Source organism: Coturnix japonica, chromosome 33 (assembly GCF_054131305.1).
Source record: "Coturnix japonica strain WE chromosome 33, WE-NBRP24, whole genome shotgun sequence".
Lineage (NCBI taxonomy): Eukaryota > Metazoa > Chordata > Aves > Galliformes > Phasianidae > Coturnix > Coturnix japonica.
Window position 1 is genome coordinate 3,277,956 of NC_140695.1, and position 27,204 is coordinate 3,305,159.

The window sequence follows — 27,204 nt, forward strand, 5'->3', positions numbered from 1 at the left end:
GTCTTTCTGCAAAATAAGGAAACCCTTTTCCCTGCCTGGCTGTAGTGTACAGAAGGACCCATGAGAAGCATTGCAGCATACTTGGAAAGTCGACCATCCAAACACAATGCAGAAACAGTAGTTTTACTGATGTGTGAGTTAGTAAAGTAACTCTTTGGATGTTCTATGTGGGCATGATAAACTTGAGGTCAGCAGTGCCTGTACCTACCTGTATGTTGATTTGGGTTCAGCCTCCTGACAAGGAGAGTACTCTGAAGTTAGTGTTATCACTACGGCACACATTTACCACAGTCCTTATCCTACAGGGTAGTCAAAATGTTAGGCAAGGCAAGAAGCTCTGTTCTGGAAATAAGATGAGTATAGTGTACCTACAGTACAGAGAACAGTGAATTTGTTTCCTATATACAGTCTCTCAGAAGGCATTTGACCATAAAAATAAAATGTTTGTAGAGATGGCTAGGATGCCCTGAGAGAGAGCACTTGGCTGATAGATTAGGAAAGCTCCTCTTTTGCTTCTGGAGAGGTTATCTGCATCAGCAGCTTCTCTTCCCTGTTAGAAGAATTTAGAAATTGGTTTTTAGACAAGCAGAAAAACCTGTAGAGGACAGTCAGGACAGAATAGAAAAAGAAAACAAAAGAAAGATCATCCTATTTAGAAGAGAGAATTTCAGGCAGCGCAGAGGAGAGGTAAAAGTAGGCAGGAAAGGAAAAAAATGGAAAGTCTTATCTAGGAAGAACTTCTGTGCCACACAAAGAGATGTAGGACATAAGCTGAACATAAAGGTGCAGTGACTTGTGCATTGTACAGTTCTCTGTATCGGCAGTAGATTTGATGCTTTACACATACTTCAGTGAAATGCTCTTAATGAAAATGGGGAGATTTAGATTTCTAAAGGGCAGTGAGGCACTGGAACAGATTGCCCAGAGAGGTGATGGATGCCTTATCCATGGAGTCACCCAAGGTCAGGCTGGAGGGGCTCTGAGGACCTGATGGAGCCGTGGGTGCCCCTGCTTATTGCAGGGGAGTTGGACCAGCTGACCTTTAAAAGTCCCTTCCAACTTAAATGAGACTATGATTCTAAGAAAGAGTGCGAGCTTTAACATCACATATTGGCAGTGCAGAACTGGAAATATATCTATCCTTGATTCTGCCTGAATGTGTGCAGTGTTAATGAAATCCAAACCTACAGAAAGAATTGTCATGGACATTGAAATGTGCTTTTCCTCCAAGGCCTCTCAAATTTCCATCCTAGAAAGAAAAGTTGCTAGAACAAGTAATTTCTCTTCATACACACATTGTCCCTACATCTCTGACATATCAGTGGCGGAAAGGATGTTCAGATGCAGGCACCCCAACATGATCATTTGGTCCCACCAGCAGCATGTTTCTCATAACCTTGCATGCAGGTTGGTTTGGGGCATAGGTGTTGTCAGATCATATATCTCAATAGCAGAGAATCTTAGGAATGGACTTAACAGCAAAACTCTTTTCTGTTTAGATGACTTCATGAAGCAAAGTCGTGGCATGCTTGTGCTCTACACTATGAAGAACCCTTCCTTCCCAGAGTATGTCTTCAGCAGTGAGAGTGGCATCATGTGCCTGGATATCCATAATGACCACCCCCACTTCATGGCAGTGGGCTTCTATGATGGCAATGTGGCCATCTACAACCTTAAGAAGGCAACTTCCCAGCCGAGCTACATGAGCAGAGCTAAGTCAGGAAAGCACTCAGATCCAGTGTGGCAGGTGAGTGTTCTTTCCCCAAACTGAACGTTTAATTGAGCTGAGTGCAGGCACAGCAGGAAAATACGCTGTATGGGCAAAAGTGTTGGCTTAATTCATGCATTAGTGTATGATACTTAAGTTGTATTTAAAGCTTGTTTTGAAATGCACAGGAAGGCAAGGAAATTGCTTGAATCCTTGGTCCTCAACAGAAACTGAACACATTTACAAAATGTACTTACAGAATTATTTCTCCTTAGTTTTCATTATTACAAATTATTTACATTTGGGGAGAAACTGAACACCTCTGAATATACCAGCATACAGTGCTTTCTGTGCTCCAAACACAGAATCCAATGGCAATAAGTAATGAGAACCATCTAAAACACATACCTCAGCCTTGAAAACAACTTCTTTTGAGCACAACAAACCCAAGGACAGCTGTCTGCAGAAATGACTGTCACTGAGATTCAAAACACAGCATCCTGTGGTTGACTGAGAAGTTTTCTAGTGAGCTAAGCATTGCAGTGTGCAGGTAATGCTCTTAAAGTAATGCCTTTTAAAATGCCTCCATAGCATCTGTCCTCCAAAGAGAGGATATTGTAAAGGACTGGAGTGAATATACTGCTACATCCAGATAGCTTTGTAGTTATGTCTACAGTATAATCTGAGTTAGGACTGGAGCACTAAAAGGAATATATGGGTCTGATCTTGTTCATAGCAGTGAAAGTGTGGCAGCACAGACTTTAGCACAGTCTGCATGGGTCTGCTGAGGTGCAGTTGTGCATATTGTGGTCTGGACTACAGGTTTTGCTGGCACCTGATTTAGGCTTTGCTGCCTAATGTAGACATACCTCTATGCACACGGTCAGTATTCACTGTACTTTGTCACATAATGTATGATTTGTCCCCTAATCACAGGTCCTTGTCATTTCATCTTTCAATTAAAAAATAAATAAATAAATCAAGGCATCCCAATGGGGCTTGCAGGTAAATGTGGGACCTGCCAGAAGCAACAGTGGTGTTTGTGATAAACAGATAAGTGATGCAAAAGTAACATGTTGGAGGACATCTAAATTTAGTATTTGCTGCCTATCTGGACAAAGCTTTTCTTCCAGCAGACATTTTCAGCTCTTCTTACAGGTTTATGTGATACCCCAACATTGGATTGTTCTCACTGTACAGTGTGTCGTACTTCCACATACACAGAATCTATCTTTGCACATGCACACCCCCAAAGGCAGAAAACTCCAAGCTTCTCCAATTGCCATTCAGGCTTCCAGTACAAAATAAATAAAATCAAAGTAGTAGATCCTACATGGAGCTTTCCATGACCTTGCTGCAGCATGCTAGAGGTGGTCATGGTTGCTACTGCACTTTAGAGACGCCAGAATCACAAATCATTTGTGCCCTTGATAAAATGGGGAAAGACAGAGCATTCTCAAGTTGGCCTCATGCATACAGAAAAGCAGCAGCTACATGCAGCAGTAGATGCAATCTGTAAGGAGCTTTTAGAAGTTGTAGTGTACTGCCTGACAGCTCAGAGGTGAAGAAAACTATTAGGCACTCCGGGGAGATATCTCTGCAAGGGAAAGAAACCACATATTGGATATGGACAGAAGTAGGTATGAGTAGCCTGAAGTTCCCATTTGTTTGTTTTATTTCCGGAGGTTGAGTGCTGAGAATTATTATCCTTATTTTTTCTCTTCAGTAAAGTACCTGTATTTTTAGTAAACTTTTGAGTGTCTGGCTTACCTTGCTGTAAAATGAGTGTGCAAAGTTAGTAATAAGGAGATAGCACGGCAATCAGGAAAAGAGCTTGTACACCTTGTTGGAATGATCTGAACTGTAGCTATTTGTCAATATTAGGCAAAAGGATTATAGAGAGTTTTCTCTCCTTTTGTTGGGAGAAAATCAGTCCTGGAGGATGATTTGTCATGTTGAGACACTGTATTGTTCTTCCTCATCTAACATTTAATGGTTCTAGAAAGTGATGTCTTGTTTCTCAGATTTGGCTCAAAGAAGATGCTCTGTTCTACCCACACCAATACCCCCACCAGTCTAAAGCCTATTCTATGTCTAGACTATCCTCTGCAATCCTCACTGATATAGAGACTGCAAGCCCATGCCTACGAAGAATAATTAGAAAAGTAATAAAATTCTCCAGAACAATTAAAAACCTCTGTTCTCTGGACTGCCTGGCTCCTTTGTTTTGAAACAGTGCATTGTTTTTGCAGTGAAAGCAAAATAGGAAGTGAGTAAAACAGCCTGACAGCTCTTTTCTTTAGCCATTTCATCTTCAGTAATTTAGTAGTATATCAGAAAGTTCGGATTAAAAAAAGCCAATGAAATAACCCATTATTAAGATAAAAAATAATCTAATGTAGAATTTATAATTCTGTTACCTATTAGTGAGTTCATACATCTGATGCTGGCTCCTGTATTTTTAAAGATCCTAACAGTGGTTTCTTCTGGATTTGGCAAATGTCTTCTTTATATTTAGCTGTACTGCAATATAAAAGGAGGAAAATTTTGGCTTGTTTTAAAGAAGATATTTCTCACTCTTCACTACCAATTAAGTTCCAAAGTCAGAACTATGAAGAAAGAAAATAAAGGAATAAGCAATTACAAAGGCATACAAATGTATATGCATACAGCGCAGTGTGGCTATCACAGTCACCAAAGCTTTAGCTTTTATGGGAACATAAAATTGGAAATGATCTTGCAGATCAGTGAGCTAAAAGCTGTCATATCCTGGGATGCTGTGCCAAACATACCATGTTCTGCTGGGCAAGAGTTTTTGTAGGGCTGGACTAAACCCCATTTTAATCGAAACAGTGCACTGAACAAGCAGCACGCACCTCAAACCCATCATCTCCATCACTGAGTACTCCTATAAAGCGTGCCCCTAGACAGGATATCTCCATCATTCAGACAGTGTCTCAGTCACAGAGCTTGGCTTTGGATCTTAACTAGGGTAGCCAAAGCGGCACAACTTGACTAGACTTTGGCATGCGGGACCCACAAGAGCAATCTCTTCCAGGTAGAAGAATCAACCTGCTGGGAAGAGACTTTCAGCATTGAGATCCCCTCCCATTGTCAGCCTTTGAGCTTTGTTTTCACTTCTCAACTTTTAAAAAAAAGAAAGGCCTTTTGTTTTTTTCTTCACAGCTTAAAAGAGTGCTTTTCTTCTTACTCCTCATTATTTGAATATTTGAAATATTTTAGGTTTGAAGCATTTGGAAGCTGGAACAGTTCAGAAACAGGGATTGGGTGATAAAGTATTTGCTGTGTCAAAGTTCTTCTGCTCACTTTCCCTTTTAAAGCACATCTTATTCAACAGATCTGTTTCTGCCACGTGCTTCTTGTCCACCTTCCCATAGGACTTTATTTCTGCTTGCTTCTGGGATTTGTACAGTGCCAGCACTGCTGCAGAGGACTGACATATTCTTTTTCACCTTTTTTTCCAGTCAGCAGTACTGACCAAACTCTCAGTGCAGAGCGCTGACCCTAAGGTCTGTAAAGGGAATATTTATTTTGGCTGTGCTTGGAGCAAGTCTTAGCAGTGGCAGGCCAACCCACGAGCACAGCTTGGTTTGGGATTGCTATGGAGAGATCACCAATCTGAAAAACAACCTGGTTCTTTGTGCATGTACTGTATCTGATCTGGCCTGCCGTGGTGCTGGCGCCATGGAGCTTGAGATGGCATCCTGAAAGAATTGTTTTCTGCGTTCTGCTTGTACATGGGAGGAGAAAAGGCTGGCTGCTGCCTACTAACTCTTTGCCAAATGCCATTCAGGTTAAACGTGATGCTCGTGGTTAGAACTAAATGGGCAAGGCAGCACAGTAGGAGCCTGCGAACTCCTGAAGGAAACCTGAGTGAATGCCAGCTTGCACGTTGCTTTACCAGTTGAATGTATGGAGTTGCAGCTCCTCACAGCGGAGGGCAGCGCTAATCTCTGCTCTGTATGACAGTGATGGGCTGAGGGAACAGCATGGAGCTGTGCCAGGGGAGGGCAGGGGTTTGGGAAAGGCTCTGCACCAGGAGGCGGTGGGCATGGAATGGGCTGCACAGGGCAGCGGGCACAGCCAGGGCTCCAGGAGTGTTTTGTCGGTGCTTTCAGATACAGAGTTTGAATGTGGGTCGTCCTGCATGGAGCCAGGAGTTGGAGTGGTTGAGCCTTACAGGTCCCTCTGAATATTTAGTGATTCTGAGTCTCTTTCACTGGAGCTTGCTCTGTAATTCTGTAATTGATTGATCTCTTCTCCATCTCTGCTTTCTGTGGTAATAAATCCTTAAATAACTGCAGTGAATCATAGCAGTTCATGAAGCCACCCCAGGCTCACCTGGTGAGGTTTTGGCTTGCTGAAGAAAGTAAATGAGATCAGTTGCAGAGCTCCTTTAAAGCCAGTATGGCTTGCTGTTCTTCAGGCTGCTGGGCACAGCTTCACATGCAAACAAAAAAGGCCCCTCTAGGAAGCAGATTGTATTTGCTGCACTTACTTAGAAGCAAAATCATTTTGTTCATAACCCACTGTCACACCAGCACATTTCTGATGGCCAGTCTCCTAAATCTGTCATCTGCAGTCAGACAAACAACTTTTGTGGCTTGCTTTGCTTCTAAGATGTTACTGCTTCGCATAATATTTTGTTTCTTTGGCTTCAGGCAAACAAAGAGTTTGTTGCAAAGAAAATAAAAGAAAAAGAAGAGGCAGAAGGTTGTTATCAAGGTCAGAATAAAGATCATCTATCTCAGAAAAAGCTCGATTCTTCTGCTGTCACTCTCACTGCTAAGAAGCACAAACTATGTGTTTGTTGTGGGCAGTGCCATGGGAAAGCATTATTCAGCTCCATGGAGATACTGTTAGGGGATAAGTTCAGTGGAGAAACAGAAATTTGGAGAAGGAAGAGCATCATAGACCTTAGACCAAGAAGACTGGGCTGGAAATAGGGATGAAGAGAAGCAGGATGGCTTGGCATGTGAGCTGGCAAGTGAGAGAGTGTAGGGGATAAGGGAGATGAAACCTGATGGCAAGGGTCATTTAACACAAAACTTATAGGATAATACAAGCAAACTGCATCTCGTACTGGGTCAGTTCAGTGTCTTCACCTGCATGTTTCTCCTACTTTTATTCTGCTGCTAGCCTTGCTTTGCATTCCTGGCCCAACACAAACACTACATGTTTTGCTAACCTCTTATGTCCCAAGAGTTAAAGAGGCCCCTGTATCCTCACATGAGAATGGCAGCTTGACTTCAGTCACTGAGTGCATGCACAGAAGTACAGAGGTTTGAGAAGAGTGTCCATGGAGCAAACGGGGGCTTTGAGGATCACGTCTGTCACAGTCTTCCTTGCTGGGGCAGCTGTTAACTGCACTTCTGTTCCCAGCAGTTAACTCAAATACCAGGGGCAGGCTGGGATTGCCATTTGCTTGCTGTAGAAAATGGTAAAGAACGGCAGTTTTGTGGTCATTGTTAGAGCTGGGAGAACTTACTGCGGTCATGGTTTTGCTGTAAGAAATCTTGTCCCCATGTTGACAATTTTCAGTGCCCTTTAGGGAATGCTCTGCTGAACCACAGGAGTCTGTCTCAAAGTTTTACACTCATTTAGAGTGATGGTGAAGGTGGTAGAAACTGCAAGGCAGCGCTGTGGTGGAAATGCTAGATAAAATCTTTTACATCATGTTTATACCTTGTTGAAATCCTTTTTGACACTTTGTGAGGCACTCTCAAGTTAGAAAAGTTAATGCCCAAATGCTTCTTTCTAAGTATCTTTGACAATAATAGACCAAGTCCTTTGTTTTTTAACTTCAATGTTATATGTTTTGGGATGATATCAGACTGTATCTGCAAGAGATTTCGTTTCTTTAACTATTCTTCTAAACTGCACCTTGAGTGGGGATTCTTGCAGGTTAGAAATTCTCTTGTAAAGCATTGCAGATCATGTAACATTTGTCTGAGAAGAAATTTTTTTTCCCCTTTGATGCTGCTTTTCCCTCTGTACTTCATACAGACGCTGAATTTATTTTCTTTCTTTTGCTCTGACTGCTGCTTGCTAAAAAGATTATTCTTTAGTGCTGTGTTGTTCTTTTCTCTCCCCATCCATTTTACTCAAGAACCAGATCACTTCACCGTGGATTGCCAAGCTGCTTATTTCTTTTCAGTAACAGCAAGCAAAGTGTATGTAATTTGCTTTCTGCATGGGTTGTACTGGTGCTAGTTCACAGAGAAATCTTCACTCATGGAACATAAAGTCAGTTCGTGGGATGTTGTAAAATGTTAGCCTGAGGCTTCAAAGTCCGGAGAAGTTGTAATGCATTTGTTTGGTTACATGGATCTCTGAATCTTCCTCTGCTGCTTTATGGCCATCACAAACGTTAACTAAATATTTAAAAGAAACTGAGAAGCTCCGTTGGGTCTCTGTGGAAAAAACGTGGCCTGTAATACATGACTGCTGATAGCAGGATTTTCAGACTAGGTGTAGAAAGCACATGTGGGTCTTAACAACAGTGACACAGCCTGCAAAACAACAAGGAAGATGATGTAGAGGTAAGGGCAGGGTAATGGTAGAGCAGGCTGAGCAGGTATGGTGAGGTCAAAGTCATGGTCTGCAGGGGGCAGGGGATGCCACAGCTCCCACCCCTCTCATGCTGCAGTGAGCATCTCAACTTGGTGTGCTTGGGGACAGGGCCCCAGCCCTGCAATGATGGGCACCTTCTGTCAGTAACACTGCAGATGCTGTCTCTGATTTAGCAGCGTCAGAAAGCTTGGGGATTTGGATGTGAGCCTGCCTGCCATGTGCTCTCCCTGCGCAAGGCGTGGGGAACTTCTTATTTTGTCTGTAAATTGAATATCTTGCCCAGTGAGCAGAATTGAAACCAGGAGCTGTGAATTCCAATTGGTCAAAATGCCTGAGTTTTCTGGCCTCTGGCACCCATCATTCAGCTGTGTTCTGTTTGACATGAAAACTCTACCACTGACAGGACAAACAGGAGAGAGTCTGATGGCTGGGTCCGTGCTCCTCAGCTGCTGGTGTACCAGCCTAATAAATGCAGCAAGGAGTGCTGTGAGGGGAATAAGCAAGCAGATCCCTGGTACAAAGCAGAGCAACCGCCTCCCAGCAGGAGGAAAACAAACTGAAAGTAGGGCCAGCCCTTATCCAGTGCTATTTATAACTGAACTCTGCTTCCTCCAGATAAATCTGAGGCTGTGAAGCATGAGCAATGCACAAGCCCCAGGCTGGGCCTTTGCCCTGTATCAGCGTCACTTCCATGCCATGCTTGCTGCTCAGCTTGGTGCTGAGTCCCTCTATCACCAAGTACTCTCTTTGCTAGAGCTTTCTCTATCCTCTTTCTGCATCCCAGATTCATGTGTGGTGTTTGAAGGCACTGTGGTACAGTGGGTCTGATTCTTTACTACTGTAAGCTGATCTTGCACCCCTGGGTTCGTGGGCTTCCAAAATGTAGCGATTTCCAAGATAAAGGCATAAAGGTGGAAGGCAGTTGGTCCAGCTGTGGGGGAGAAGTGATTTTCCAAAGAGGAGCGTCTATGGGGTTAAATCAGACGTGGAAGTTTGTTTTACAAGGAGTCCTCAGTGTTGGTAAACATATCTGAAAGTTTTCTCTCAGCTATCAATAAGCTTTCAAGTACTAAAAAGACAAAAAAAACCAAAACCAACCATCATCAACAAAAAGGCTTTCAGAAAAGCTTGGTTCTTGCTATTGCCTCCAGCAAGTTCTGTTTCATCAGATAAGCCTGTTGTTAGCTTGTACCTGTGAAATAGCCTACACCAACCTCACACTCATGGTGCAGGTGACGGATGGTCTTTGGGAGCACCCAGATGCACCTGTGCTGTGCTTTCCTTTCCAGATGCTGAGGAATTCTTCCTTCCAGTTCTTTGCTTGGAGAAATGCAGTCCTGCCAGACTGGCTCAGGTGATGCCCAACTTCTTTGTAGGTGAAGAAGCTACCTTCATTTCAGTACCTGCTTACTGTTTTCCAGCCTGTGAGCCACTCTAACCATTGTGATTGGCATATTTATTATCAGGAAAGCTGTGTTACACAAAATGATGGTAGGTAGAGTTAGGAGGCGGCCAATTAAATCTCTGTTCTGCTTCCAGTGGGCAGTACCATAGACCAGAACTGCTCACTACAAATGCAAGAGAAAAGAAGGAAGCCCAAATTAGACTGAAGGGTATTGGGATCTCTGAACATTTTTACATTCATCAGCTGTCTAAACCATTTTCTCTCTAATACAATTGGTACATCCAAATGTTAAATATTACTCACCTTTAGGAATAGGTACTAATTACGAACCTTGTCTCTTTAACAGCTGATGTCATGGGGACAAGTTTGCTTCCACTGCTCTCTGATCTGATCCATTCTGCCCTGTTGCATAATTTTACAGCAAAGCATTGACATATTTTTCTACAGTGGAAGGAAGAGCGCCAAGGACTCTCTTCTGCTTAGCAGCTCCCATATCTCTAGTTTGCTGTCATAGCCAAAACATTTGCATTTAAAAGAAAATCCAGATTCCAAATAGGAACATTCTTCACTGGGTTTATTTTTAAGTGTTTATTTATATGAATGTAAATCAAAGTAGTTTTTATTTATATCTTTCCATCAACTTTTTCTTACACTCAAAAGACTTGTCTGCTGTACAAAGCAGTCTCATCTATTGCAGTGGATGAAGCAGTCACAGTATGGTTGAACTCGACGTGCAGTACACTCGTGAGAAGTGAGACTGAATTTAGAATCAGAGTGAGCCTTCATTTCTGGAAAAAGGAGACTGTTCCTGATTCACAGAAATGAGAACTGGCAGAGCCCTTGAGAGTGTCCTCTTCTTCTGCTTATGGTGTCATGGATTCTACAGTATCATTCCTGAAGTGCTTTCATCAAAATGAGTTAGTCTGGATGTCTTCACCAGTACTGATGGACTGAAGTAATTATCTGGAAAGTCTTAGATGTAACATACCTGTTAATCCCTTTAAAAAAGATTTCTGTAATCCCCCTGACCTGTCAGTGTCACTTTGCTGATTCCTGCACCATCCTCTGATCCTTTTCTGCACTACTGCCACTTAGCTAGAAATTCCCTAATTTCCACTTACTTATGTGCTTTCTTCTTCCTGTGTACCTCCGTACTTGTCTTTATCAAATTTAGTCTTATTGTTTTCAGACTGAGTCTCCAATTTGCCAAGTTATCTTTGAGTTCTGATAATAATAACAGAAACCTTTGTCTCGTGTATTTTGCCATCCATTATGCAACTTACTAATGAAAATATTGAATAGAACAAGACCTGGGATGGTCCCTTGTGGGAACCATCTACTGTTGTTCTCAACTGGTCAGGAAGTCACTGGTCATTACTCTTGCAGATTCATTTTTTCAATCACTCATCCACTTCACTGTAATTACATCTAGACTTAATTTTCTTAGCTTGCTTCTAAAACATTGCAAGGAGTATGCCAAAAGCCTTACTAAATTAAAGGTAAATCACATCTGCTCCTTTCCTCTAATCCTGTAGACCCATTACCCTGTCAGAGAAGGTAATCAATTTTGTTTGAAAAGATCTTTCCTTGACAAGCCCATACTCACTGTTCCCTATCTTCCTGGACAATAGATGCATACTGATGACTTAATACTTTGCTCCAGCTCTCAAGGTTCTGAGGTAGGCTTACAGGTCCACGGTCTTTTAACATAATCTTTCATGCTAGCTTTTGTTTGGGGGTTTCTGGGGACATTTTTGCCTTGTTCCTATCCTCCAGGACCTCTCCTAGCTTCCATAGATAATTATGTATGATTTAGAGATTGTTTCACCTGCTGCTTGAGCACCTTAGGGTGAATATCATCTGGTCTTGCTCAGCTGGGTATATCTGTCTTCGCATTCCAGCTGTGCTGCTTAAAGATCATTTTGTTAAGTATCTAGTCACAATATATTTTTGTATGGCAGTGACAGAAGGAGGGCTTTATTTGTGGCACTTGGTGGCACCTGCCTTAATCTTTGTAAATGACAAACATGGTCTTAGAGTTAGAGGCTCAGATGGATATTCCTGGGATATCTGATACAGGCTCCTGGCAGGCACCGGTCTCCTGGCCCAGAAAGTCACATCCCTTGTGAAAGAGTCTCCAGCTTCTTCCCCACACAGACATCTCAGGCAGTAGTAGAAAGGTATTATTAGTGGCACTGCACTCTTGACAGTTGCTTTCTTCTTGAGGTTTCTGGGTATGCAAAGACTCTTCAGCCTGAAAGAGGCAGCCCAACTTTCCCCATTCAGCAGACATGATTCTTCCTCTTGGGAGCAGCTGTTCCTCTTTAATTGCACCTGGATTCACCCATCTGCTCTGCTTTTACCAGTACCATGTCTAGAGATCAGGGATGGGGATGATGTTTTTACTGCAAGTCTTTTGAGAACAAAATCAAGTGCTAATGTATTTTGAGGTAATGTTGACGAAACCTATTATTTTGTCACATTCTTTCTCAATGTACCACAGCAGAAATGCTGTCGGGTTCCCAGTGTAATAGTCAAGAATGGTAAAAAGCCTCGATGCAGCCCAGTGATCCCTTTGGCCAAGTGAGCACCTTGGGGCAGGAGCTCATTATGCTGTACCCAGACACTTCGGCTCCAAGATGGGCAAGCTGGCCGCCTCATTGTTCAGATCTTCTTCACTTAGAGACTGGCTGGAGCCGACCATGGCTGCTTCCTTCCTGCCTGGTGTATTTACATCAAGCAGGAAGCTTAGCATACAAGAAGCTATGGCACAGCCAGATCTTCTCCCAGCATAGTGATATCATATAGTCAAAGTACATTCTGGACCCAGGAGCAGCTTTTGCATGAAGACTTGGTGAAAAACATTGACTGGGCTCCTTTGACCTATATCTTGGAGTAAGCAGTCTGCATGACGTTATCACAGCTCATTAAAATTGTCATTTTTGTTGCAAGTTGAGGTGAGTCATCTGGATTTAGCTCACTCTTTGCCTTTATCCCAACTAACTGTGGGAAGGAATCCTTTTGTCCTTTTGTGTTTTGACTAACACTGGAGTTACTTTGCATGTGAGTGAAGTAACCTGTGTTTTCTAGGTCAGACATTTTGGAGGGTCTCTTGTGACCAGTTTCAGGAGAGCAGCCTTGTTTCTTGCATGCTTTCCTCCAGGTGCCTGGCCTTGGCTTCACTTTTAATAGCTAGCAAGAGATTCTCAGTGAGGCAGCAAGGGCTATGAATGGGGCCAGGCTGGGAAGTCTGGTAAGCGGTAAATGAAGAATAGCTGGCAGTGCTTTGATGGAGGGTACTTGGGGAAGTTGTTATAGAGGTGCTACCTTGTCTTAGCAGCAAGGGGGGGACAAGCTATTCACTCCAAGAAAACCAGAAGTCAACATACTTGGTCAGCTGATGGTCAGAAGAGACTTCCACCACAGCAGATCCCAGGACATTGGAGGAGAGTGATACAGGGAGAGAAATAAAAAATAAAGGCAGCTTGTTATTAGCAGGAGGAGATTGTGAAAGATTTCTTCTCTGCTGGTAATGAGCTGGTGTTTCTGGATGCCAGGAACCAACAAGAAACACATTTCTTGTGATGGTGGAAAGAAATGAGAACTGCTTCCTGGATCAAACTAAAGGTTGCTGTAGAGAAATCCAAGGAGTATTCACACCAGAACACAAGAGAGATCAGCCTGGCTCCAGAAGGTGTGACCTACAGAGCAATTTATTGCAGATCAGCCTGCAGCAGGCTGCTTTGGAAGGCTGAAAATAGGATAGCAATAAAATGGAAGAAGTCTCTTGTATGCAGACCAAATGTGGCATGAAGACAAAGAAAATTAAAGGAGATGAAGGTACAAAATGAGCTGTAATTATCCAGGGTCATAAAAAGGAAAGGATGATATTTGGGAAGTGTACTGGAAGTTGGAGGAATGAAGAATATACGTTCATTACTAAAACCAGCTTTCAGCTAATACTGAGTAGTATAGAGAAGAATGCACTATTTGATGCTATGTTGTTTAATCTTAAAATAAGTGTGTAAGGCTGACTGTTTAATGTGATTAATGTAAAAAGGGAGTGAAAGCACAGTTCAGAATAGGGAAGTGCAAGTTGAATAATGTTTTGATGAGACAGGTATGTGCTCATCATCAGGATCAGCTTAAATATACCCTGCAGTATTTGAAGAATTAGCCAGAGCAATTTTAGACCATTAGCGAGAATTTTAGGAAGTCTTTGTACTATATACATCCTTGATTTTAAGCAGAGACTAGTGATTTTTTGTGCAAGCCCATACGCAGCTTCCAATCTAATTGAATACAAGCCTCTACTCAAAGGCAGAACTCCTGAGGCATGGACAGAGGGAAGTGTTGTCCTGCTTTTTTCTGTGGATGGGGGCACATTCATGTATTTGTAGTGTGAACTGACCAAAATAACAATAAATGTCATCAGCAGATTTTCAGCAATGCCACAGAACCAGTGTCTGGCAAAAGACATTTCTGCATGTGATTTTCTTGAAGGTTGTATTCTTGAATGTAGAGGGGACATGGTATGGATGAGGTACCACAGACCAGAAACCAGTATCTGAACAATTTACCCATGCTGCAGGCATCCGTAGTGACTTGCAAAGTGTATATTATAACATAGCAGTGCATTAGTTGCACTAAAATGCTTGGCCTGTAGGACAAACATGGCTATGAAAAGGAGGAGAGGTCACAATGGACTGGAAGAATTTAAAAAAATCTAGGTTAAAATGTTAGGTTTGGACCAAGAAAATTATTGACCAGGCAGACCAATTTCAGTCACTGGAAAAACACTTAGACAAATGGCAGAGTGGTTTGTAAATGTCTAGATAATAAGGTAATTCAGAGAAGCCAACATGGATTTGTCCAGAATAAATTGTTAAGCTACTGTAATTTCTTTTTTTCTTTTGTCTCAGAGAAATGGACATCACGAAGAAGGGAAAGGCAGTCAACATTATCATCTCAATCCATCTTGACTTGACTAAAGCATTTGATCCAAGCTCCCACAGTGACATTCTTATTACCACTGTGTAGAAATATGAATTGGATAAAATCTCTGTAAAGAGTTTGTTTAGGTGGCTCAGCCCATGTGCTCCAAGAGCAGTATCCAGGGCTTGCTGTCACACCCTGAAGATGCTTCAAGTGAGACCCACCAGCTATCAGCCCTGGTCTTCTTTTGATCAATACTTTCATTAACAACTCAGATTAAGAATAAGGAAGCCCTCTTGGGAGGCCCAGGGACTTTGCAGAACATGATTATGTTCAAAACCATCTTGATAATTGGAAGAACGGTCCAAAAATCAATGTGATGAAATTCAATAAAGACATGAGTAAATACTGCATTTAGAAAGGGAAAATTAAATGCACAGATAGAAACGAGGGAATGAGCAGTTAGGCAGCTGGGTGCCAGAAGGGGTAATAGCGGATCATCAGTGGTCAGCAATGCCATCCTGTTGCACAGAGGCACATAATTCTGATTTATTTGCAGGAATACAAGGTAGAGGAGATTGTAAATCCTGCTTGCTTGTGCCTAAGAGAGGAGGCCCTGTACTGTATATTTCCAGCTGCATAGAAGGGCTGAAAGAGAAGAACTGGAATGCTTAGAGAGCATGAACTGGAAGGAGTTTATGGTAAAGGAGATTTCCTCTATAAGGCCAGTTAAGTCCTGATGCTTGTGTAGGTGGCAGCTGTTGAGTGCCTGTTTTTGGAGGCTGGAGAAAACAGCAATGTGAACCACCACCAGTGGTCACGTGTATCCAACCCCACCTCAGAAGAGATGTCCTCTTTTGTTCCCCCAAACCCTTTGCTGCCACGACAGTTTTGCTTAGGACTATACTGCTTGCCAGGTTGGTGCAGGAAGGATTTTGTCTCTGGGTCACATTGGCAGGGATTTTCTTCAGCAGCCTGGGGGCTCACTCACTGATCTGTGTGTGTATTACTCAGCTCCTCAGGGTTTCATAAGGCTTGTGTCATTCCCACTTCCTACCTCTGACAGACCTTATTCTATTTTTTAACTTTGAATGACCCAAACTCCTTTGCTTCACCTTGTGCAGGAGTCAGCAGGGCGCAACATCCCAGTGTTGGCTAAGATTCATGGAGTATAATTAATAGGAAGGAAAGGAATTGCTTGTTGTTTACTGTGTATGTGCCACATGTGGCACCCCACAGCTGAGTCTTGGCAAGCCAGCAACCAGCCAAAGGGGCTGGTGCTTGCAGTAGCGTGTGTCCCCTTAGAAGAAAGGAAGGCAGATCCTGCCTGTGGCTGTCTGCGAAGTGCTCAGGTCAGCTTCATGGCCAGGGTGGCTTTGACCAATTTTATTTGTCAGCATGAATGACTAACAGCCTCCATGCCAGGAAAAAAATGATCAAGCACTATTTCTGTTCTAGGAATGACATTAGAAACATGGGAGTTTTCAAATCAGATTGGATAGATGGTCTAATCTTCTGCTGGACAGGAGCCACTGCCAGCTGCTATAGACAAAGATGATATTATTCTCTTGCTAAGAGTTGATAGATTATTGCCCTGCTAACCTGCTGTACGTAGCAGTGAACATGCAGCGTTTTACCTTTATTTTTCTGTGAACAAATAGTAGTTTTGAATATCTTACATTTCTCTATGAATAACCAGGCTTTGCGAAATAAAACTTAAGAAATGATAGGCTTTTCTCACAGGTACCCCACAGCAATGTTTCACAAATTGACTTTGTACTGAAGGAGCAGTCAGGCTGAAGATAACTATAAAGATAACGGTATTATTTTTTATTTTATAGAACCCATCAGGATCAGTCATTTGCAGTACTGTCTTTACCTGTCTCCTTTCCACTGTTGACATACACTTTTCTTTCTTGTGTGATGCTTTGCTTTTACTATATCCTAATTGAACTTTTGCTTTAAGCCATCTCAGGCAGCCAAAATTCTGGGATCATTCTCACATGCTTCAGAAAAGAAAACCTTATTTCAGTCGCCTTCTTTTCTTGTCAAATGTGCCACTTCTCAGAGCACGGATACTGCTAATGGTTGGAGTCCATGCCACATTTGTGGGCCTCTGGGAGCAGGAGAAAGGCCAGTTCTAAGCAGATGCCTAATTTGATTGCAGTATCATGAAGGCTAATTACCTTAATAAGTGTTTGTGGAATTCAGTGATCAGGAGAAAAAATATCATAAACAATATTAAGGCATCAGAGGTATTGACAGCAAATTAAAAGTATCAAGTGCCTATTTCTGTTTCCTGAAATTCGGGCTAATGCCATGGAGAGCTGCTGACAGTCACGTGAGGGCAGATCTTGATGCCCCTGAGAGCCTGAGTTCAAACCGCCTACATTATGTGCCTAACTCAGATGCTGTTAATGGTTTCAGGTTTAGGAGCAAGAGTACCCAAGAGAATCAGCCTACTTGCTTTTGACTCCACCATATAACAGATGAAGAGAAATAGTTGTGACGCTTAACTGATAACAGAAAACCTGCATAGATAACAGTCAGAGAGATGGTATTTGGAGTGAGCAAACCCTGAGTAAAGCTCTCCAGCTGGGAAATGCTGGAAGGAATTGGATTATGTAATAATCCCATAAGGTTGTTGAAGTGCTTGCCCTGTTGGATGCCTCCAGATGAGGTTTCTTCAACACACTGTGTGAGGATTCTAGAGCTGTCTGCAGTGTGATTAGAGGTGGACTCCAGCTGTTTTATTTGCACATTTTCCATTGATGTAACAGGCTGTTGCTTGGCTCTAGTTTGGGTGCAAAACATCTGCACTGTGCTTAGCCAGAGCAGAGCAGGGAACTCAGCTGCAGAGCTCCAGCAAAGCTCACTAGGGAGCACCTGGATGTGTGCTCTGGTAGTAGTCAGACTTGGGCTGTTCCCTTAGAGAAGTCTGGACCAGTTCAGCTCTTAGCATGTGCAGTGTTTAAACTCCAAGCCTAATCTCAGACCCATGCTGCCTTCAGCACAGAGGTGTCTCTTGCATTTCCCTTCCCTGTGCAAATCAAGGTGTTGCCGGGTTCAACCTGCAGATGTCAGATTCTGGAGAACCCCTTTTCTTGACTTGTGACCCTTTCCTGATAGGAGATATTTAAGTTGCTTGTGTTAACTGCTTTCAGGTTTAAATGGATTTTTTCTTTTCCACAGAAACCTACCTCAAGCTAAGCAACTTTGCCATAGAGGAAGATTGGGAAGTGTGACTGATTTTTCCATATATTTTGGAAAGTAGAAAGTGCCTGAGTTAGAGGAGAGTCAAGTTAGACATACAAATAAGTGCACCTTATTATTGGACAAGTTTAGAATGGCATTTTAAAAGGCTCTGATTTGAAGCACATCTCTTTTCCTGTGCCCTTCATGAGACAAATAAGCCAACATGTTTGTTAACCAGTTCCTCAGAAGCCTGCATTTTTCTCTTTGAATTAAAATTCCTTACTACACCAACCTCATTATCTGAAGCAGCTGCTCATGGCCACCATGATCAGCAGCAGCTCATGATACTGGGGAGATGTTCCTGGAACAGATATATGCAGCACAAATGTGTGCAGTGGCCACCACTGGAAATCACTGTTCTCTGTGTGTTACACTGGACCTGTTCTTTCATCACTAGCCATTTATTCTGAGCAATACTGGATTATGCCATTACTTAATGTCAAACAGAAGTGGTTCCACTTGGAGTCTTTTGATTTCTGCAATGTGAGGATGGATGCTCAAAACTACTCAAGACTCTTTGGTCACATATTATGGCCTTGAAACTGTCATTGTGTGAGCATTCCCTTCCATTTTATTTTTCTTTCTGCAGAACAGTGTGTTCTAGGTAGGAAACAGGTTCACTAGAGAATTAATTACTCTTTAGTGAGTCTCTTGCTGAATTTTCATGCTCCAGAGAACTTCACGGTACAAACAATTTTGTAAAACAGAATTAACAGTTTTTCCAAGGAAGTAACATCAGGATACCCAATCCTGTGTAATTAAAGTATTGAGAACGCTTGCTTGCATTCTGGAATAGGTACCAGATAAATAGCTGTTCACAGATTGAGTATTTGATAAGCTCTGGGATTCTTGTGCCCATTTATCATAGATGATGTTCAGGGAAATGTGTCTGCTGCACTGCTTGGACAGGAACAAATATGCCTTTGAAAACCAAAGCAGAACCTGCCGAAGTGCTTGTCCCTCTCCTGAACTGACAGATGCCCACAGGAGGTTATGCTGACAGGCCCAGTGGCAAGTCATCCTTTTCCCTTCAGTCTGATTGAATTCCAGATCTGAAAATCGAGCGTTCTTAATGCTTTTCGTCTAACTGATATGTCTCTTCTAAACTGTAAGCCATTTATCTGAGTTCTAATCTCTCCTTCTGAGCTGTCACAGTCAAAAGGCAAATCTCCTTACTAGGCACACAGATGCTCTGAAGGTGTAGGGAGGATTTCAGTTTTAATGGAGACCTTTTGATCCCCCTAAAACAAAGTGCCCCAAAGACCCATGTCGCACTTTGCTTGCAAGGGCTCATCTGTGTCCCACACAGGCACAGAAAGCTAATTTGAGGTGAGCTGGCTGAAGGGTAGACATATAACGCTGTATTTGCAGTAATTAGCCAAATGGGAAGGGGTTCATTTGCACAGGGCAGTGATATGTCATCTGCAGCTTCCCTGTGGTACTGTGAGAGATGGGAGTTGTGGGGGCACTTGTGAAATTGCCTGTGAGGAATGGGGAATGTGTTCATACATACTGTGAGCCAGCATCAGGACTCCAGGGTGGAAACCAGGTGCTCTTTACGAAGGGTGGGAAAGAACCCTGCTGAGGGCCAGTGGCTCTGCTGCTAGTTTAGAGTGCTCCGTACTAACTGGGGTTATCTGCTTGTTTGAAGGCGAAGTGGCAGAAAGATGACATGGACAACAATTTGAATTTCTTCTCTGTCTCCTCGGATGGACGGATTGTGTCATGGACTTTAGTTAAGGTAAACAGTAAGTGGCAATTTTCTTTCCTGTCCAAATTATAACCACTTTTTTTTCCAAAGTTCAATGATGTATTAATTGTATTATTTATGATGAGCAAGATCTGAAAAGAAGTGAACATTTCTGGTTCAATCACAGCTTGCTGATATCAACCTTCAGCTGAATGTGGAGCACTGTGTTAAACTCTGAACTGAGCAGAATTAGCCTACTTCTTGCTCAGGGCCCAACCATCCTACGTGCACCTGCAGCATCCCATTGGCTTGATTATGAGAGAACATTTTTCTGCTTCACAGATGCTGAAACTCAAGTCTTATCCTTGCTCTGAAACCTTCCTTGTTCCGGGAGGATCATACAGAGACAAGGTGGAATAATCTGCATTGATCTATAGTTTCATAATTCCTGCTCCCAAAATGCTGTCTTACAGACTGCAATTCAGAAAGGGAAAGGAGAATACATAAACACTGATCAAGTGGGTGACCAAAGTGGTACAGAGTAATTCGGGTTGCAAGACAGGAACTGGTAGCTGCTGCCCAGCTCCCCAGAGCAGCTGGTACAAGGAATATCAAGTTGAAATACTATGGCCATGGAGCAGGGAGAAAGCTTGTGTTTGCAGTGGGACAACAATGCACAACTGGACAGGCAGAGGGTTTCCCATTGCCAAGACACTGCCTGCTTACACCCTAGAAAATCTGTTAACTCATTTGTGTTCCCCTCCTTTGATTACTTTTTCTTTTGCAGTACATGCATTGGCAGAAATGTTCGTAAACAACCCTTAGATTTAATTCTCTCAGTCTTAACGCGTGCTTTCTGTACTGGGTACTTGATTTTACACTTTGAAGAGTTCAATTACTATTACTATTATTTATTTTTTATACTTGGGAAATAATCAAATTACACTGAATGGGAGTTTGAAGCAGCTGTCCCATTATTTCCCAGCTAGCAAAGAAATTTCTTTATATCCTCAGATACTCATTTCTTTAACCTTTCAAAGCCATTCAAAGCTTGTCTGTTCTGAGAGTTTCAGGCCTTGCTGCCATGGGAAGGGTTTCATATCTAACATTATGTTTATTTTTTAAGTCTCATGTTCACCTCAGGACTTGGAGCCCCTTCTAATGAACACAGTAGGAATGTGCAGAGGGCATTGACAATTAGGTTCTTTCATAAACTCCTCCAGATTCATTCACACAGCTTTAGTTACAAAAATCCCTCCGCTAAGCGTGTCCCAAGTCCTTTTCTGAAAAGAGTGCTCAGAGCTCCCCAGATAGAGACAGATGAATACTGCTGCAGCATTCAACTCCTGTTTTATCCCCTGTATAGAAAAGCCAAAGGGATTTACGCTGGGTAGTACCCTCTTAGAGCTGAACACAGCCAGGTAAGGTGACTTGGATGTTAACACCTATTGCCTGGGTCCCAGTGACTGGCTGTGGTCACATAACTGAGTGATCCAGTTTCACACAGGAGGTGGGACACGCTGGATTAAATCTTTTACTTTAAACTTCCGAGAAGTGCTACAGCTTGGATAACTAAGAATCTGCAGATTGGTTCTACTGACAACTCCCCTCTGAAGGGCTTTATGCAATGTTTCTGTGATTCAGCAGTGCTTAATTATGTTCCCACATCATAAGGCTGTTTTTTTCTCCTGTCCCTTGAACATGTTGGTGTAGCTAGTTAAGAGTCACCTGGTATGACTTCTAAGACCAGGTTAGCACAGTGTTATTTCTACTTACTACTTGCACTTCTTGGCTACACCCCTGCATGAAATTGAGTTGAAGTTACCTCTGAAATTGCCAGAACTGATATGTGCTTAGCAGGCAGGGTGAAATACAAGTTTTACATACATTCTTGTTTCTTTCTTCCAAGAGAAATTCCAAAGAGCAAGCAAGAAATAGAACAAAAAGGGTGCTTTGTAACAATCCATGGCTTTATGCACAGCAAGGAAGAATGAATGATTTGCTTGAAGTCCAGTCTTACAAGAGACTGATCTCTGAGTTTTATTTAGAATATAATTAATGACACCGCAGAGATTTTCTGTTTTGCAAATCCACTGTGCAAATATAGAATAAATGAAAGGAGCTCAATTAATCTTTTTGACAGGACTATCCAGAAGTAAAGCTTCTTCAGACAGTGATAACTTTGACACTAACAAAGCTGAGAGCACAAAGTGAATAAATGAATTCTTACTTCCAGCTGGACAACTGGCAAGCACCACTCAAAAATTGGGTAAAAGTAATCGAATTTTAGCTAAGGATGGTTGAGCTGCCTTGGCTGTAGTTCTCATCTCTGTTAAAAACAGGCACGATCATTTTGGATGAGCTTTCTGAAATGTTCATGTGTCAGTGTTGTCATCTTGTCTTGGTTTTGGGTCATTGGGACGGTGTAAAACTGAGGAAGAATGTGGAAATTCTGCAGCTTGGAAGCTGTGCTCTCCTTCCTTATATTCATGCAGTGACTTTTGAGGAGAGCTGTTGGAATGATGGCAGGAATGTTTTGGCTGGGATGCAGTCTGGCACTGCTTCTTGGGGTGATCCTCATTGCTCCTGGGTTTGACTAGCAGCCACAACCCACCTTTCTTTTGTGACCTGGAGCTGAATTGCTGAATAGGTCCAGGCGGGCCACCTTTGCCACTTGGGATTAGTAACAACAACTAAAGGGAAATGGGCAGCTGCAAGACCTAATTCTCTAATGCTTTCAAAATGCTTTACAGTTGTTCAGCAGAAGTAGCATATTATTGTTCAGTATTCCTGGAAGGCCAGGCTGTCAACAGTCTGTTTACTCAGAGGAATATGTGAATGGTTCTGTCGGTAAACAGCCCCAGGAACAGATGCATTTTACAGACTGCAAGGCTGTGTACTAAATAAATAAATAAATAAAAAGCAGCACAATGGGGATCACAGCATATATAAGATCCTTTGTAAAGGCAAAAGCCTACAGAAGCTGCCTACAGTGTGGGCCTTGGCCTGGTGGAGGTGCTGGGAGGCATCTTCAAAGAAAGGCTGCAAAAGAACTTGTGCTTTCTCTTTCCAGTTCTTGCACACACATACCAGCATATACGACTTCTTTCTTAATATTATTTCTGCCTATACTCACTGAATCTGTCTGGTTTTATCCCATGTGCTGCAAGAAGAGTTACTAACTTCATAGGCTGCAGAAGACTTCTTGCTGCAGTCTCATATAAAAGTTACTCCCATCAGTAGGCAAAGGTATGTGGTTAGTCAGCAGTGCAAGCTAATGAGAAGAAAGTTAATTATGTTACGGATTTTGACCTTTCTTGGACCTTCTGACAATATGTCCCCTTAAAATATGATTAAAACGTCTTAGAAAACTGTCTCCTCTGAATGGTACTGAATAAATACTCTGAAGGCCTTCTCACCCATTCCTAACGCAAATCCCTGGGACTGACTTTTCCAGGCAAAATCTCTTTTTTCACACAAGTCCTGCTCTGGGTTTAAGAATCTCCAACTAAAGCTTGATTCAGTGAGCTAAGAAGTTATGTTTTGTTCTCGCAGTGCTCCAGTGGGAAATCTGCAGATTCATGAAAACATCCAGTCCTCAGCCCACACTTCTCACTAATTCAATCTTTAGTTCTTTGTTCTTTTTATTAGCCCCAGGGTATTCTTATATTCACAACCAACTCCAATCTGCAGAGGTATTTTAATTCCCAGAGCTAATCTAAGGATGAATCTTTGGCCTCTCTTTGTTTCCTCAGACTCACCCACATGGTGTCTATTTTCATCTGTCTTCTGCCTCCTACCTTGAGTGTAAACTCTTTGGGACAGAGCCTTTTTGCCCTATGTTCACACAAAACCCCGCACTGCAGTGCTGTGCCCTGCAATGCACTCCTTAGAGCTCTGTTGATAACAACATGGTGCACTCTAGCTGTTTGCTGGATATTCTTGTTGGCTGAATCTCAGAGTCTGAGAAGCTGTGAGTGTTAGAACCTGAGTCTGCTCTAGGGACAACAGGGAGATGGTAAGAAGAGAAACCTGGTGAGGTGGTTTGTTATTAACCCCAAGTGTGGGTTTTAGCTGTTGTACACAATACCCATCTTCCACTATGTAGAGGAATTTCACTTGTCACAATTCACACTGACAGTGTCACCCTACACTTGAAAGTACTGACCTATAAACCCAAAGTTGTCCAGGTCAGATGCCTGTGCCTGTGAGATGTACAAGTGGCTCTCAGCACCAGTGCACCAAAGCATCAGTTTCCTGGAGGTCTTATGTAAAGCAGCATGTTAGCAAGTTGCCAGCTGTGGGCATGAAACATTAAACAATTTTTGGAAAGCTTTTTAAAATTCCTTCATAAAATTTGCCATTTGAAAGTACTGAATGTCTCTGTATTGTTGCTGTTGCTGTAAAGCCTGTTATTCATGTGGAATCTCCTCTGCCTGCAGAATGAGCTGGTTCATACAGATGTCATCAAGCTGTCAGCAGAGAGAACAACGACGCAGGGGCCAGAGGGTCTGCAGCTGCAAACAATTGGTAGGAGCCCAAGTCCTTGCCATGCTGATTAACCACTGACTCAAAACCTCTTATCAGGCATTCTGGGGAATTAAATTGGGAATGGGATATTGAGGAAGAGAAGAGCAAAAGAAGGGTGACTCCTCCTGGCTTTGAACATGTAGTAGGATAAAGGCTGTCTGTAGCAATGGCCACTGATTGAGTCAAGGTTTGCTGCTTGCCTCTACTTGCAGAATAAGATAAATATTAATTCTAAAAATAGGACTATAGGGAATGGCCTCAATTTGCACCAGGGGAGATTCAGGCTGGATGTTGGGAAATGCTTCTTCTCTGAAGGAGTGGTCAGGGGTTGGGGTAGGCTGCCCAGGGAAGTGGTGGAGTCACCGACCCTAGAGGTGTTCAAGGAATGTTTGGAGATTGTTGTTGAGGGATATGCTTTAGTGGGAGCTATTGGTGATAGGTGGACAGTTGGATGGATGATCTTGTAGGTCTTTTCCAACCTTGGTGTTTCTATGATTCTATGACATCTCGGTGCAGACATGGCAAGGGAATTACCTGTAGTACAGGATTAAATCAATTGTATTCCTCCTACCAGATGCTGATCTGAACTGGCCAAATCAAAATGAAAGGCAGCCTCTCCTGAGTGCACAGCTTACCCAACCTACAGTGTGATGTGCCGCGTATGGCTTTGGCTCTCTAAAAGCACAATGCCTATTCTGAGCTACTGTGTTAGACTCCCTCCATGCAAGGTAGAGACTGCAGTTCTCTAGGTTGAATCCCCTTATCCTTACTATACTTACACTATCCTGTGTTTGGTATAGGATGAGATGAGTCAGCTGTGGAAGTCCCAGACTACACAGGGAGCCCTGAGGATTCCACTAATCATCCTACTGTACCTGCTTCTTGCTTTGAAGCTGTGGTCTTGGTTTGCAGAAGGCACTTGCTCTGCATTTAGAAATGTTTCTAGGCTAGTAATTCCTGAATGTGTGTTTGTGGAAAGTTTTGCATTGCCACACAGATTGTAAGAGACTAGCTAAAGCTGAACACTGCAGAACTCCCAGAGGCACTGGGATTATTTGTTAGTGTTGCTGGGAAATGGATTTTTCTAAGGCTTGCCTTGAATATTTAACAATCTATTTAAATGTTAAAAAATGCTGACAGTATTACAGGGTTGAAACAACCTTAGCAATTCCTTTGAGGTCTACATTTTTTTAACGTTTAAGACATAAAGCTATTTTCAGCTGCCTTTGCAGAAAGTTCTCTGTAATGATGTACTTCTGGACCTTCTTTGCTTGTTCTGATTCCTCCTCTGATGATTTCTGTGCATTTCCCTGATGGTCAGCAGACCCAGATTGCTCTGGCACTAAGCAGACATCCAATCTTCTGCTCAAGAACCTTACTGAAATTTTCTTTCACCACCACAAGAGTTTAGTTTCTTGGATGATGTTGCATCTGTTAGGGGAGCAGAAGCCAGAGGATATCAAGGAACCACATCCTGTTGTGATGGATGCTTGTTTTATTTATGGGTAACAGTGCTGCTTGATTTGGGGCTTTTGAAATAAGAACAATCCTTGTGTGACTGCCAAAAGATTTGTTCTCAAATCACATCCTTTACTGTTGGGTTTACTGAAGTGAGCCTGCTAAGTGGCTTCTGAGCCAAAGACAAGATAGGGTACAAGGAATTATTGTGTTTCCTCTCCGGACCCTTTAACACTTCAGAAAACGTTTATGTGGTTGTCAAAACCAACTGAACAGAAGAGATTTGTTTTCTCTAACAGGAGGCAGACCAGGTACTCACCACTCTTACATTTGTAAACTATTTGCTACTCCCTCTATTGTGCTAGAGGATACTGATTTGCTGGAGGTCCAGATGTAACTGGAGTCTTGGTCACCTTAGAGATGTTTGGAATCAAAGACAGATACTAGACACAATAATGGGCTTGGTAGGACCAAAGAGCAGCAGTGACTGAGTGCAGAGTGCAATGCTGATCTGTGTTCTGTGTCTGGCAACGTCCTTGAAGTTATATCTGAGAGAGGAGACTGAAACAGAAGCTGCAGTCTCTGAAGTTGATCCCAAAGAGAACAATGGAGACTCCCTTGGGTACCCTTGCCTTTAGAGGCCATCTGGCAGGCACTGCTAATCACAGGTCTGTGTCAGTTCTTCTTGGATCACAGAGTTATTTTTTGTACAGACAGAATTCTCAGAGGCAGTCTTAAGGCATTTGTTGCTTTAGAAAGCAAATGGCATCCAGGGGTTGTTGTTATGCAAGGCTTTGGATCTCCTCACCAAGCGATCTTTGTGGCCAGCTTAGGGGAGACCCAGTGTGGGTAGAGCACAGGGCAACTGCTCCAAGAGCTAAATTTGCCACTGACCTACTGTGTGTTTTACTCCAAGTCTGTTCACCCTTCTTTCAATTCCCTTTCCCCTTTGTGTATGTTGTTTCGTCATATGGAAGGTCCTGGAGAAAGGTGCAGCTTGGAAAGGCTTTTAAGAAGGGGTGGCTCTAGCATTTTTGAGGAGCTTCTGGCTAATCAGTTGCTTTTGGAAACTTTGGCAGTGTGCATGTATAATGGGCAGGGAGCTGCACAGGTGAACAAATTTTCTGTATGACTCCTGTCTTTTTTTTCACAGGCTGTGGGACATCATTTGATTTTCACAAAACGATAGACTATTTGTTTCTTGTTGGTACTGAAGAGGGGAAGATCTATAAGGTAAGAATGGCTCCTTTGTCCCTTGTTTTACATCCCCTGACCCACGCTTGTCTTTCTGGTTCATCATCTGAGCTGTTTGCACAGGCAGCAAAAAAGTACAACTTCAGAGGCTCGTCCTGCCCTCAGATCACTGTGGTGAGCCTGACAGAAGCACAGAGCCCCATAGGGTCACAGGTAGCTCTCTGCACAGACCCAATTAAAGCATTATTTTGCAGAAATGTTTTTCATGCAAACTGTGTCCCAGAATGCTTTGCAGATTGCAGCTGTGCAAGTGAGGCACAAACCATGATCAGAGCAGAAGTTAAAAGGCATCGATCATCTGTCCTTACGACTGGTGGGGAAATGGCAGAAAAAAATCTCATCTCTTTTCCTTTTTAGGCCTGTTGTGAGCAGTGA

At 42.7% G+C, this 27,204-nt stretch overlaps 1 protein-coding gene across 1 annotated transcript; it reads left to right on the top strand.

The window, feature by feature from the left end:
• Positions 1–1,468: 1,468 nt before the first annotated feature.
• LOC146755394 (dynein axonemal intermediate chain 1-like) lies at positions 1,469–27,204 on the top strand. Its single transcript, XM_085525703.1, has 5 exons — positions 1,469–1,747; positions 19,549–19,638; positions 24,030–24,117; positions 26,729–26,943; positions 27,187–27,204. The coding sequence occupies exons 1-5, from the start codon at positions 1,508–1,510 to the stop codon at positions 27,202–27,204; spliced, it is 651 nt and encodes a 216-aa protein (XP_085381829.1). The 5' UTR covers positions 1,469–1,507.

Excerpts from the sequence above, each read along its gene's own strand:
- LOC146755394 (XM_085525703.1), top strand. The coding sequence starts at position 1,508 with ATGAAGCAAAGTCGTGGCATGCTTGTGCTCTACACTATGAAGAACCCT. Across the intron at positions 1,748-19,548 it reads ACTCAGATCCAGTGTGGCAG|GCGAAGTGGCAGAAAGATGA; the intron begins GTGAGTGTTCTT and ends GCTTGTTTGAAG. Across the intron at positions 19,639-24,029 it reads TGTCATGGACTTTAGTTAAG|AATGAGCTGGTTCATACAGA; the intron begins GTAAACAGTAAG and ends CTCTGCCTGCAG.